The following is a 13,042-nucleotide window of genomic DNA, read 5'->3' on the forward strand; positions in this document are numbered from 1 at the left end:
GGAAGAGGCTCCAGAAGCTGTCCGGAAAAGGAAACTGAGGCCTGGAGTCTGGGGTGGGCCCTGCACCCACTACACTTTTTAAAAAAAATTTTCTCAACGTTTATTTATTATTGACAGAGACAGAGCATGAGCATTGGAGGGGCTGAGCGGGGAGACACAGAATCCGAAGCAGGCTCCAGGCTCTGAGCTGTCAGCACAGAGCCCGAAGCGGGGCTCGAACTCACAAAGCGCGAGATCATGACCTGAGTAGAAGTCAGGCGCTTAACCGACTGAGTCACCCAGTCTAGGCCATACCACCCTGAACGCGCCCATCTCATCTGATCTCCGAAGCTAAGCGGGGCCGGGCCTGGTTAGTACTTGGATGGGAGACGCGCTGTAGTTTGAAGACTTGCAGGCCCGGGGGTGGATGGGAGGGATTTTGATTTCTTTTGAACGTTTCACCAGATTTCGGTGCTGCAGAATAGTGGTGCTTCACGATATCCGTACAATTGGATTAAAAATGTAAATTTATTCAATTAAACTCAGAGTTGGTTTTTTTTTTTTTTTTTTAAACAAGGGGAGGTAGTGCGATAGTATTTCGAAGTGCGATTATGGAACTTCAGAAATCCTTCTTTGAGCGTTCAGTTTTTTCAAGTTTTTCTGCTTTTATAGGGCCACGTTTCATTACCTTGTGGCAATTTTGCAGTCATAATTTGCTACAAAGCTTTAAGGCTATTTTTTTTGGGGGGGTATTCAGTTGCTGAATACTTTCTTAAAATTTTTTTTAAATTTTTATTTCTAGGAGAGAGACAGCGTGAGCAGGGGAGGGTCAGAGACAGAGGGAGATACAGACTCTGAATACTTTAAAAGTTTTGAACTTAATTTGGATAAAATGCACCAGTTCCGAGGACTCCTTCAAGGTCACCAGGACACTTAACAGTGGTGTGCAAAGACTCACATTTCCAAAGTGTCTGTTGTTGAGGGGCCCAGAAAAAATCGTTATTGCCGTGCACTTGCGCATTTTTGTGTCTACCATGGCCTTTTTTTTTTTTTTTTTTTGAGAGAGAGAGAATGAGCAGGGGAGGGACAGAGGGAGAGAGAGAGAATCTTAAGGAGGCTCCATACCCAACACAGAGCTTGAGGACAAGGGGCTTGATCTCACCCCCATGAGATCAGGACCTCGGCCAAAATCAGGAGTCAGTCGCTTAACAGACTGAGCCACCGAGGCACCCCTCTACCATCACTTTTGTCACACAAATTTTGTAGTTCATTTAGTCTAATTATGAAAAAAATGTTTGTAAATTTTGGCAACTATGATTTCTAATTCAAATGATGTAATTTACAGCTTGTTTGGGTGACATTATTAAACACACCCAATTCCAAGTACATTTCTGCTCTGTGGGGGGGGTTCTTAATTTAGTGGGAGTATTAGTCCCTTTCTGCTATGCCCATCACACTTCATATGGGCGTTATTGCCAAAGAAATGCCATCTGTGTTCAACTTTTGTACTGAATTTACCTGAGTAACACTCACAATAATGTTGGGTTTTTACTTGGTGATGAGACGTGGCCAGGGAGAGAACTGTCAATTCTAGAGACCGTTTTGGTGCAAAAAAAGGTGGTTTTATTAAAGCACAGGGACAGAACCGGAGGGCAGAAAGAGCAACGCTTAGGATCATGAAGCGTGATTGATAATATACTTTTAAGTTGGAGAAGGAGGATAGAGAGAAAGGAAGTTTCCAAAGGGATTTCCGTATGTTTTTATTTATTTATTTTTTTAATGTTTATTTTAAAGACAGAGAGGGACAGAGCTTGAGTGGGGGAGGGACGGAGAGAGAGGGAGACACAGAATCTGAAGCAGATTCCAGTCTCTGAGCTGTCAGCACAGAACCCGACGCGGGGCTCGAACCCACGGACCGTGAGATCATGACCTGAGCCAAAGTAGGCCACTCAACCCACTGAGCCACCCAGGCGCCCCTCCATGTGTTTTTTAAAGAAGACTTACAGGATCCCGGAAATCTGGCTATTGGTAAGGTAAGATTTTGTTTGTTTGTTTGTTTTTTGTGTTTTGGTCTGTAGCAAGGCATTAAGGCAGTTGTGAGTGCCTTGAGGATTGTCACACTCCGCCTGTCTCAGATAGTTATGAATGGACTGCAGATCGTAAGGACACTCACTTTCACCTACGTTTCTTTTGCCTGCCTTCTCTTTGTCACTTTGGACAGAATACATTTCCAAGAGCTTAATTCTGATTCCATAAGGTGGATGAAAAAAAATGGAACCATCCATTCCATTTATATATTTTGATATACAATATATTTCATGTATATATTTTGATACACGTTGGCGTCCTCTGTGGAATAATTCCTCAGCCGGTGGAGGAATCTCGCATCTACAGTGATGGCTTTGCTTTCCATTAGAGGACAAGACAGCTTGGAATTGTAGCAAGTGAAGTTAATGTCATTTAAAAGAAAGAAGTCATTGGGGCGTGTGGGTGGCTCAGTCGGTTAAGCGTCCAACTTCGGCTCAGGTCATGATCTCATGGTTCTTGGGTTCAAACCCTGTGGTGGGCTCTGTGCTGACAGCTCAGAGCCTGGACCCTGCTTCGGATTCTGTATCTCTCTCTCTCTCTCTGACCCTCCCCTGCTCATGTTGTCTCTCTCTCTTTCTCAGAAATAATAAGTAAAACACTAAAAAATTTTTTTAAAAAATGAAAGAAAGAAATCATTTGATCTAAATGAAGTCAGGATTTATGGAGTGACACATCAACCGGCTTCTGTGGCTGCACGTGGTGATTCATTTTCTGGGCACAGTCCTCGAAAATAATTATCAACTTTTGAAGTAGATGTGATGCTTCTGAGTCGGAATTGTATCATCTGATGTGGCTTGTGGTTAGTGACATCTCACTGGCCCCCATGGTGGAGGGTAAACGTCGACAAATATTTTGTGGAAGTTTTTATTGCATAGTCAACTTTGATGTCGGCCTCTGCACTGACAGTGTGGAGTCTGCTTGGGATTCTCTCTCTCTCTCCCTCTTCTCTGCCCTTTCCCACCCCCCGCCTCTCAAATAAACTTTAAAAAAAGATAGAGAAAGAGGGACATAATCAAATCCAAGAAATGGAGATTCAGGACTTAATTTTAAATGAAACGTGGACTCCTTTTTTGTAAGTGTCATGCTCCTGAAAAGATTTATTGCACAATAATTAAAAATACTACAGGGGGCGCCTGGGCGGCTCAGTCAGTTAAGCGTCCGACTTCGGTTCAGGTCACGATCTCATGGTTTGTGGGTTCGAGCTCCGCATCAGGCTCTGTGCTGACAGCTCGGAGCCTGGAGCCTGCTTCAGATTCTCTCTTTTCCCCTCCCCGGCTCGTGCTCTGTCTCTCTGTCTCTCCTTCAAAAATAAACAAACATTAAAAAATTTTAAAAAAAGAAAAAAAGACTACTAAACAAAATATAAATAAAAACCCTGCAGATTTATAGATGAGAAGGAACACACTGCACAACCAGAAGTGTTCAGTTTTCTCTACGCAATCTGGAGCAGGGCCGCTCAGCCTCGGTTTCCCGCACACACCCTGTGCATCCCTACCCTGCAATTTCCCGCGGCCGCCTGCACCTTGCAGGCCATAGAATGGGGCACAAATCAGGTGGCAGGCAGGCAGGGACCTCAGGACCTCACTGTGAATATTCAGTACGTAACAAGATTTTATTGTCACTAGGTAAGTAGGACCTACTTCACTGACCTGATCATCACAAATAAGAACGATATTATATTTTGTACCGTGCATTATAGCCTTATGCCAGTGTAGATAGCATATGTCATACTTCTAATAATTATTTTATTCGGAGCAACTATATGTTCCACTAGCTGAAAACCTACCTGTCCTTCCTGACACCTCCATCTTCCTCCTCTCCACATCAGTGTAGAGTTAATCTCCTCCAAGGGACAGTAAATCCAACTCAAACTGGCTTAAAGATAAAGGGTATTTAGGGGCGCCTGGGTGGCTCAGTCTGTTAAGCGTCTGACTTTGGCTCAGGTCATGATCTCGTGATTTGTGGGTTTCAGCCCTGGATTCGGTTCTGTGCTGACAGCTCAGAGCCTGGAGCCTGCTTTGGATTCTGTGTCTCCTTCTCTCTCCACCCCTTCCCTACTCATGCTCTTTCTCTCAAAAATGAATGAATGTTAAAAAAAAAAAAAAAAAGGAAAAGGGAAAATATTGGCCAGTACAATGTTATGGACTGAATGTTTGTGTCTACCCAAATTCGTATGTTGAATTCTTAACTCCCCACTGTGGCTGTATTTGGAGAAAGGGCCTGTGAGAAGATAAAAGTTAAATGAGGTTATAAGAGTGGGGTCCTGATCTGATAGGGCTGATGCCCTTACAAGGAAAGGAATAGAAGGGCGCCTGGGTGGCTCAGTTGGTTGAGCATCTGACTCCGGCTCAGGTCATGATCTCACGGTTTGTGGGTTCGAGCCCCGCATCGGGCTCTGTGCTGACAGCTCAGAGCCTGGAGCCTGCTTCGGATTCTGTGTCTCCCTCTCTCTCTGACCCTCCTCTAGTCACACTGTCTCTCTCTGTCTCTCTCTCTCAGAAATAAATAAAACATTAAAAATTTTTAAAAAGAAAGAAAAGAAATAGATATCAGAGTACGGTCTCTGCCAACTGAGGACACAGTGAGAAGCCAGGAAAAGGACCGTTACTAAGAACCAAATGGGTTGGCACCTTGACCTTGGACTTCCCAGCCTCCAGAATACAAATTTCTGTAGTCTAAGCTACGCAGTCTGTGGCATTTTGCTATGGCAGCCAGAACTACCATAGGACACTTAACACAGGTGTTCGCACAGGCTTCAGGTCCAGCTTGATCTAGGGGCGCACCAGCATCTCTAGGATCCGGTTTTCCTATCTTGTCTCTCGGTTCTGTTCTCCCGGCTTCCCCCTCTGCTGGGCTGTGCCCCTGTAGTGATGGAAGGCTTGTAGCAGCTCTGGCCGCGGCCTCCCAGAGGTCATTCCCACTGGAAAAGGGAGCCTGAGAGCCTGTGTCTCTCTCGCGCAGTGGTCCCGTCCCGTGAACATGCCTGACCCATCCCTCGGACAGGGCAGGCCCGTTTTGCATTCTCTTCCCCAAATGCAAACCCAATGGCATCGGGTCTCTACCTGAAACGCTGCGTAGTTACCCGGTGCCCAGGGTACCAGCCCAGCCCCTCGTGGGACCCCTGAGCCCTGCTGGCCTCTCCCACCTCCTGGCATCACCTTCTCCCTCGCTCTTTGAGTCCTGCCCCTCTGGTGGCCTCCTGCTCCTGCAGCGGGTCGCACAGCCCCTGCTCAGGGGGTGTCCTGCCCCTCCCCCCTGGGGGCCCTTGCCCTCCGCTCCCCTCTTTAATTTCAACTCATTGTTTGGGTCTCATCTGAAGTGGCGCCCCTTTCAGGGGACGCTGAAGGTGCAATTTGATTGACATCCAGTCCCGCCTCTGCCCCCCTCGCCCCCAGGGAGAAAGAAGACAGAGAAAGAGAGAGGAAGAAGGAATTTCTGTCCTGAAAATAAAAAATCACAAGCCCGGGGTGACCTTTGCAATCTTCTCCTGCCCTGGGCTGTGCTGAGGGTGCCTGTAGAACGTGTGTTTTTCATCCACTCTGGAGCCCACGCCCAAGTCAAGGACTTCATCTGTTCAGCAACCAAAGGGGCAGCAGTCGGCTTCCCTGCCCGGGTGGGGGCGGGTGGGGAGGTAGGGAGAGTCGGGGTGGGGAGCCCGCAGGGAGAGGATAGGCTGGTCTCTAGTCTGGCAGCTTTCGAAGGACATGTGTTCAAACCCTCGCTGTCCCTTTGTTTTCCTATAAAATACTTGATACAAATAAAACGAGAGGGGAACCCCACGTAAGCTGTTAAGAACAACAGTGCTGCGGGGCACCTGGGTGGCTCAGTCAGTTGAACGTCCAACTTCAGCTCAGGTCATGATCTCACGGTTCGTGGGTTCAAGCCCCGCATCAGGCTCTGTGCTGACATCTAGCTCAGAGCCTGGAGCCTGCTTCGGATTCTGTGTCTCCCTCTCTCTCTGACCCTCCCCTGCTCATACTGTCTCTCTCTCTCTCTCTCTCTCAGAAATAAATAAAATATTTAAAAAACAACAACAACAACAACAACAGTGCCGCACTTTTCTCCATTATTTCCCCTTCCTTCTCCTGGAAGGAGAGTCAAGTCGAACTTCGGCTCTGGTCATGATCTCACAGTTTGTGGGTTCAAGCCCCGGGTCAGGCTCTGTGCCGACGGCTCGGAGCCTGGAGCCTGCTTTGGATTCTGTGTCTCCCTCTCTCCCTGCCCCTCCGCTGCTCAGCCTCTGTGTCTCTGTCTCTCAAAAATAAATAAATGTTTAAAAAAAATACTCCTTCCTCACCTGTGTGTGGATGTTTACTTAAGCAATATCTGGTTCAGGTTTGCTTGATTTTGAGATTAAAGACACGGTGGTATTAACTTAGGAAGCTTTTTTTCACTCCACATTGGGGTGTCTTGTTTTGTCTTGTTTAGACCTGAACTGTTTTTAGTCATATTTTGGAACCAAATGTGTGTGTGTGTGTGTGTGTGTGTGTGTGTGTGTGTGTGTATGTGCGCGTGCACTCCACCCTCACAGCACCTCTGCGTGGCCACCAGCCTGGAAGCTCTCTGAACCCCTTATTTGGGGGGCTTTATAGAGGTTTCATTACGTAGCCACAATCGATTAAATCCTTGGCCACAGGTCAGGGAGTGGAACTCAAAGTTCGGATCCTCTACACATGCCTTGGTCTTTCTGGTGACCAGTGGCCAGCTCATCCGGGAGCGATCCAGGGACCCCGGCCCCTAGTCCTTCATAGCACGCAGAAGACATCACACTGGAGACTCGGAGGGTTTAGGAGCTGGATGGCAAGAATTGGGACAAAGACCAAATACCTATTTCTTTTTCTTTCTCTTTTTATATTTTAGAGAGTGCACATGTGTGTGAGTCGGAGAGCAGAGAGAGAGAGAGAGAGAGAGAGAGAGAATCCCAAGCAGACTCTGCACTCATGAGCCCGATTCCATGACCCTGGGATCATGAGCTGAAACCAAGGTGAGACGCTCGACCTACTGAACCACTCAGGTGCCCCTCAAATACCTACTTCTTATTGTATCAGAGAAATAATTCACGTTCATGACATTTAACCTTCGAAGTATACAATTCAGTGGTTTTTAGTATATTCACTCACAAGGCGGCATGGTGCGCAAACATCCCGGTGATCCAATTCCAGAACATTTCCATCACATTAAAAGGAAACCATATACTCATTAGCAGTNGTTTGCAAGGTTCATTCACAATTTATTTATTTACTTGTTTTTAAAAGTTTTTTTTTTTGAGAGGGAGAGGGAGAGACAGAATCCCCAACCAGGCTCCGTGCTGACAGTCCCAATGTGGGGCTCGAGCTCATGAGCCATGAGATCATGAGCTGAGCTGAGACTGAGAGTCTGGTGCTTGGTCAGCTGAGCCACCCAAGTGCCCCGGGCTGCTTTCCTTTTGAAGGCTGAATCCTGTTCCTTTGGATGGACCATGTGTGGTTTATCCTAACACGTTCCTAAATGAGCACTGATGTTCCTATTGGTCAGGACTTGGGCTGCTTCTATCTGTTGACTATTGTGAGTAAGGCTGCTGTGAACAGAGGTATACAAATTGATTTCTGAGACCCTGCTTTTTCAGTTCTTTTGTGTATATTCCAGAAATTTCCTTAGACTTTTATTCCGTTAAACCAAAAAACCCAACCAACCAAACAGGCAAAACAACCTTGCTGTTTATTGTCACTTATTTGGAATATTAGTGTCATTTATAAGATTGTTTTCTTTTCTCCTGCTGAGTGCATGACGCCAGGGGATTCTCCACATTCTCGAAGAGAGTAATGGTTATCAGTCTCTTTGGGGTTCTGGGTTTCTTTGAGAATCTAATGAAAGCCATGGGTCATATTCCCAGAGAAACAGATGCACGTGTGTGCGGACACACACACAGCATCGATTGCGCATCTAGTTTTGGGCCCACGGTGACCGTGACTCCAAGATTATAGCCACAGTGTAGGGGCACCTGGGTGGCTCAACTGGTTGGGTGTCTGATCGGCTCAGGTCATGATCTCGCAGTTCGTGAGTTCCAGCCCCGCGTCGGGCTCTGTGCTGACAGCTCGGAGCCCGAAGCCTGCTTCGGATTCTGTGTCTCCCTCTCTCTCTGCCTCTCCCTGGCTCGCGCTCTATCTCTGTCTCTTGAAAATGAATAAACGTTAAAAAAAAAAAAACCAAACAAACCCCACAGTATAGAGGAAGATCTTTTTCACACTGCGAGTCATGAGGAGCAGTGGAATTTGAAACAGAGAAATTCTACCTCCTGGCAGCTCATTTAGGAAGCTGTCAGTTCCCTGATTTCGGGTGCTCTTAACATGCAAATCTCAAATCCACCGCTTTGCCTTCCAGAAGCTGACCTTAGCCCCTTCACTTTTAGCCCCGAACAACAGCCAAGGAATGTCTGGAAAAAAATTTTTTTTTTTCCTGATTCCAGTTACCTTCCTTCCCCTCTGGATGACCTCTGATGAATGAGAGAAACGAACAATATTTAGGTTCATTTCCTGTTTATTATTAAAGGGATTTCCACAAACGTTTAATTACACGCATACGTATGAACATGATGGAGAAAACAAAACCTTGAATACTGGAGGCAATGGAAGGAAAAAACAACATTGTCGCGTTGGTATTTGTTACTCTTGCAGGCAGAGTGATTGCCAGGGCGCCCGGACAGGGGGACGCCTTCCCGGGACCCCCAGCGGAGGCTGGGGAAACAAGGACCCCCCAGAGCTGTTCAGATAGCCTGTTCCAAGAGTGGGGTGGACCGGGTCTGCTCAGACTGTTCAAGGTTCTGCCCTCGGCGGAGTGAGACTTGTCCTGGGGATCTATGCCCCCCCCCCAACTGCACAACAAAGTACGCGGGAGGCGTTGGTGAGCTTTCTTTTGGCCCCTACTTTTCACCACGCTGTTTCTGAGGGACACCCGCATTCTCTAATGTCTGCGCATCTCTCCAGGGTTGGGGGCCACTCCGCGTGAGCCCCCAGCCGCGGCCGAGCCTGCCCTGCGGTGGAAGTGGCCTGTCCACACAGGGGAGAGGCCAGAAGCTGGTCCTCCCCTGAGTTTTTAGCTCCGGAGGGAGGGAAGGGCACTACGTGCACCCCTCCTGACTCCCTCCTCTCCGTCCGTGCCCCCAAACTCCCCACGGCCAGGCCTGACTCAGCTGCGCTTCCCAATCTGCACAACTGTCACCGATGTTTCACAGGCATTCCCGACCTTGGGTTTAGATGGGCTCGGGTTGGATTCTCACTTCCAGCAATTACAAGCCATTCGCCTTGGGCACGTCCCTGGGCCTCCCAGAGTCTCAGCCTCCACATCGGAGGGGCGTCAGGCCCACCCGCTTCGCAGGGCCATGGGTGGGGGTGGCGGGGGGGGGGAACGCAGGCCTTTCAGTGCTTCCGGTTGAGACATGAAGGGTTCGGTTTCAGACTCAGAGGGCCCAGCCAGGGGCTGGGGAGGCCTCAGAGAAACAGAGGGTCCGGCGTCCTGGGGGCCATGTGTGCGGGGTGCCGGGAGGGAAGGCGTGGCCGTGGCCATGCCTGTGGCATCTCTGAGATGTTCTGTCCACGAAGCAAGGCGGCCTCCAGCCCCCATGCCGCCACGGTGCCTGTGCCTGGCATACAGCAGGTGCTCAGGCAGCCGTGGGCGAATTCGAACCGTCTGCTCTATGTGTGGATGAGGGGGCTCTGTCCAACGTCAGTCCTTCAGGCTCTGGCCTGAACGATGTTGGCTCGGCACCGTCCCGCTGGCCAGAAGGGCTGAGCTGCACCACGTGTATCTTTGGTGAAGAAAAGGGACTTCGATACAGATACCGTTTACCAGGTTGGCTACATTTCCAGAGGTAAAAAACAGCCGGGTCCCGGGGGAACGAGAAAGGACCCTCCCTTCTGGGGCAGGGACTGTTCTAGACGGGGCAATGGTGCTGCGTGGAGGCGGAGGCCGCTGTCCTGGCCATGGTGGCCTGGCTCCTCTCTGCCTCGCTCTCTGCGGGTGGGGAACGGCGGCCACGTCGTGAGGCCGGGCTGGCGGCAGCTTCTCCTTTGGGACACAGACTTCGGGACTCCCTCGGTGACCTCTGCCCTGCTCTGCCCCCCTGCCGATGCTCTCCATCCCCCCAAGGGTACCAGGGGGTGCTGGAGGGAGGCACTGCCTTCTCCTGAAGGAACGCTGGGCTCTGGCCACCCCTAGGCCGGCCCCAATCACCTTTATCTCTGTGACTGAGAGGGACGTACCAGGGATTCCGCCAGCCCCATGGCTGTGGTCTCTCTTTCTAGAAGCCTAGCACACAGTAAGCGCTCAGCACATGCTTGCTAAATGACTTAACCTAGTTTAGTATCTTCTCCTGCTGGGGGTGGTGGTGAGTGATTATTCAACCCCCAAAATGTCACGTGGGTGCCCACTCCAGCCCCGGCAGGCAAGGGCCTCTTGTGGTGGAAAACGGGCGATCTTGGCCATGACCCTGGCAGAATGAGGGGTCAGGTAGGACACAGGGGTTTTAAGACGCCGAAGGAAAGAGGTTCTCTCTTCCGGCTTTCAGAATCAGCCTCTTGGGGCCGTTGCTCTCCGGTGACTTTTTGGCACCGGTTACTGTTTATCTGTGTGGCCCAAATCAACAGATGGCGGAGGGAAAGCTGTCTGAGGCTGCCGTCTTGGGCCCCACGGCCTCCTGGACTCTGTCACCACAGGGGTGAGGAGGGGCTGGTAAAGGCTGCCCCCGGGGGCGGGGCAGAGCTGGGCAGAACAAGGTCACCACCACTGGCAAATGGCACCAGCAGAGGCGGGGGCAGAGGCCGAGTCTAAGTGGGGCTCAAGAGGGAGGCGAGAGGCCGGCACAAGGCCACAGCCACAAGGCTCCGGCTCAGGCACCAGCACAGCCTGACTCGGGGGGCAGAGGAGGTGACCCCAGTGCTCACTCGCTGAAGGCCCAGCCGGCCACTGCACCTCGAGGCAGGTTCTCTTCCTTTCCTTGGCGTGTTTCCGCGGAAGCAGAGAGCCGGGAGATGCCAGGGGTTCAGGTCCGCCGCTCCTGGGTCCCACCTGACCGCCGTCTGCCGGGCACCCGGTGTAGGGGCACCTTGGGGTGCTTCCCCGGTCACCCCAATGCCATGCCTCGGGACTTCCGGGCCATGGCACCTGCTTTCAGTCCTGGCCGACTGGGCGAGCTTTGCTTCCAGAAGCTTTTTCCTTAGCTCTTTTCCTTGGAGTTTCTTGACTGGCCAGCCGCTGAGGGTCTGTGCCAGGCGAGGGGCGGCGGTGGCTGGGACAGGGCTGTGGTGGGGGCTGCTCAAGGCCAGCGTCCCGTCCACGACGGGGTGCTCCTTCTGGCTCAGCCCCTGCAGGTCTCCAGTCTCCTGCACCCTCGTCCTTGGCTTCCATTCCTCTTCAGGACGCACGCGGGGACGTGGCCTCCCTGGGCGCAGTCCTTTCTCTCTGCCTCCACCAGCACTACTGGCACCACGGCCACCAATCTGCCACCAGCTTCCACGACACGGTACCACGGACACGTGTGCTTTGTTGCCCAGGGAGCTCCCCGGGACCACCAGGCTCTGTGGACCAGGGACGCTCTGGCTTGAACAGGTGGGACCCTCAAGGTCCCCAGGGTGGGGCAAGGGCTGAGCCCACGCCTGGACGTCTGGTCCCCCTGATGGTGTGGGGAGCACTTTGATTGGGGTGGGAGGGCCGGACGGTGGGCAGTGGGCAAACAGGTGGCTGGCGACCTTGTCCGTGTGAAGGGCAAGGGCCCTGCATCTGTCCTGCTGTTGGGGGGACACCGGGCAGGTCTGGCCACAGTGGCGGGGAGTGCCGTGGACCGTGGGCTCCCACCGGAAGGGCTGATGGATTAGTGGGGTTTGCGGGTGGCCACTGCCGTAAGCCACCAAGTGGGGCAGTAGGAGGAGTCCAAGAGAGGTCCTCTCTGTTTGGAGAGCTTTAAGGACACGCTCCCCCCACCCCTCCGTGGTTGTGGCCTGAGCCCCATTCTGAATGACACCCGTCTAATTTCTGGGCCTGAGCAACAGATTGGGAGGGAAGATGGGCCTCTTTCTGGAGAGGACTGTGACCTGGGGAGGGCGGTGCCGGCCCAGGGGGGGTCCCGACTGCCAGTGACCTGCCCACCAGACGCAGCCCCTTCCCACCCCAAGGTGGACCTGGGCATAGTAGGTGCTGGGGGGAGTGCTGGTCAACCTGGGGATGCATCACCGCTGGTGTAGGTGGTGGCAGTGACTGGCCCCTGAGCTCCAAGCCCATGGTCATGGCCTGTCTTGTCACCGGCCCCCAGACCCCGCTCGCCTGGCCTCAGGCTTCACCAGCCACACGCTCTGAGACCCGGCCGGCGTTCATCCCGGGTGCGGGGGCAGGAGGAGGCGCCTTAGAGGCACTTGGGATGGGTGAGTGGGGTTCAATTTTCGGACTCTCCTGTGCTACTTGGAATTTTGAATGTTAACCCCCAAAATATAGACCACTTCCTATGCGTGTCCCACAGCGCCGGCGGCAAGGACTCAGCGCGGTACGGGCTTTTCTGGCTCTGTCCCGGCGCTGGCCTCCCGGCTGAGGGGCGGACGTGCACCCCTGCCGGACTCCAGACTTTCCTTCTGTGAGGACAGACTCTACGAGGGACACACGTGGCGCGGCGGAAGGAAGGCTGCCCTTGAGGCCGGGCCTCCTGACGTGGGCCGCCTGCCCTCCCGGGACGGGTTAGAGGAAGGGGTGGGCTCCTGCCTTTGGAGGCCTCTGCGGGCAGGCGGCCACAGCACGGATGCCAAGGTCACTGCGTCGGGGTCGGGAACACGTCCCTTTCGACGCTTACTGTGGGCCCGGTACTCGCAGGAGAGGGTCCAAGGGGAAGCTGCCTTGTACCACATTCCGTCTGGGAGACACTCCAGCAAAGGATCGGGACCCAGTTCCCAAAGAACCTGTACTCCAGGTGTGTCCAGACCAGCCCGCCTTCTCCCCACCCTGCAGCACCCCCTAC

At 52.2% G+C, this 13,042-nt stretch overlaps 1 protein-coding gene across 1 annotated transcript in view; it reads right to left on the reverse strand.

The window, feature by feature from the left end:
- Positions 1-12,932, reverse strand: part of TTLL12 (tubulin tyrosine ligase like 12) — a 30,265-nt gene extending 17,333 nt beyond the window's left edge. The window contains exons 1-2 of the mRNA XM_077757891.1: positions 12,693-12,932; positions 10,986-11,828 (exon numbers count right to left, since the gene is read on the reverse strand). Of these exons, the coding sequence (XP_077614017.1) occupies positions 10,986-11,828; positions 12,693-12,932 (1,083 nt within the window). The remainder of the gene's footprint in view (positions 1-10,985; positions 11,829-12,692) is intronic.
- Between the last annotated feature and the right edge of the window lie 110 nt (positions 12,933-13,042).

The sequence above is a fragment of the Crocuta crocuta genome, unplaced genomic scaffold, assembly GCF_008692635.1.
Source record: "Crocuta crocuta isolate KB4526 unplaced genomic scaffold, BGI_CrCroc_1.0 scaffold143, whole genome shotgun sequence".
Lineage (NCBI taxonomy): Eukaryota > Metazoa > Chordata > Mammalia > Carnivora > Hyaenidae > Crocuta > Crocuta crocuta.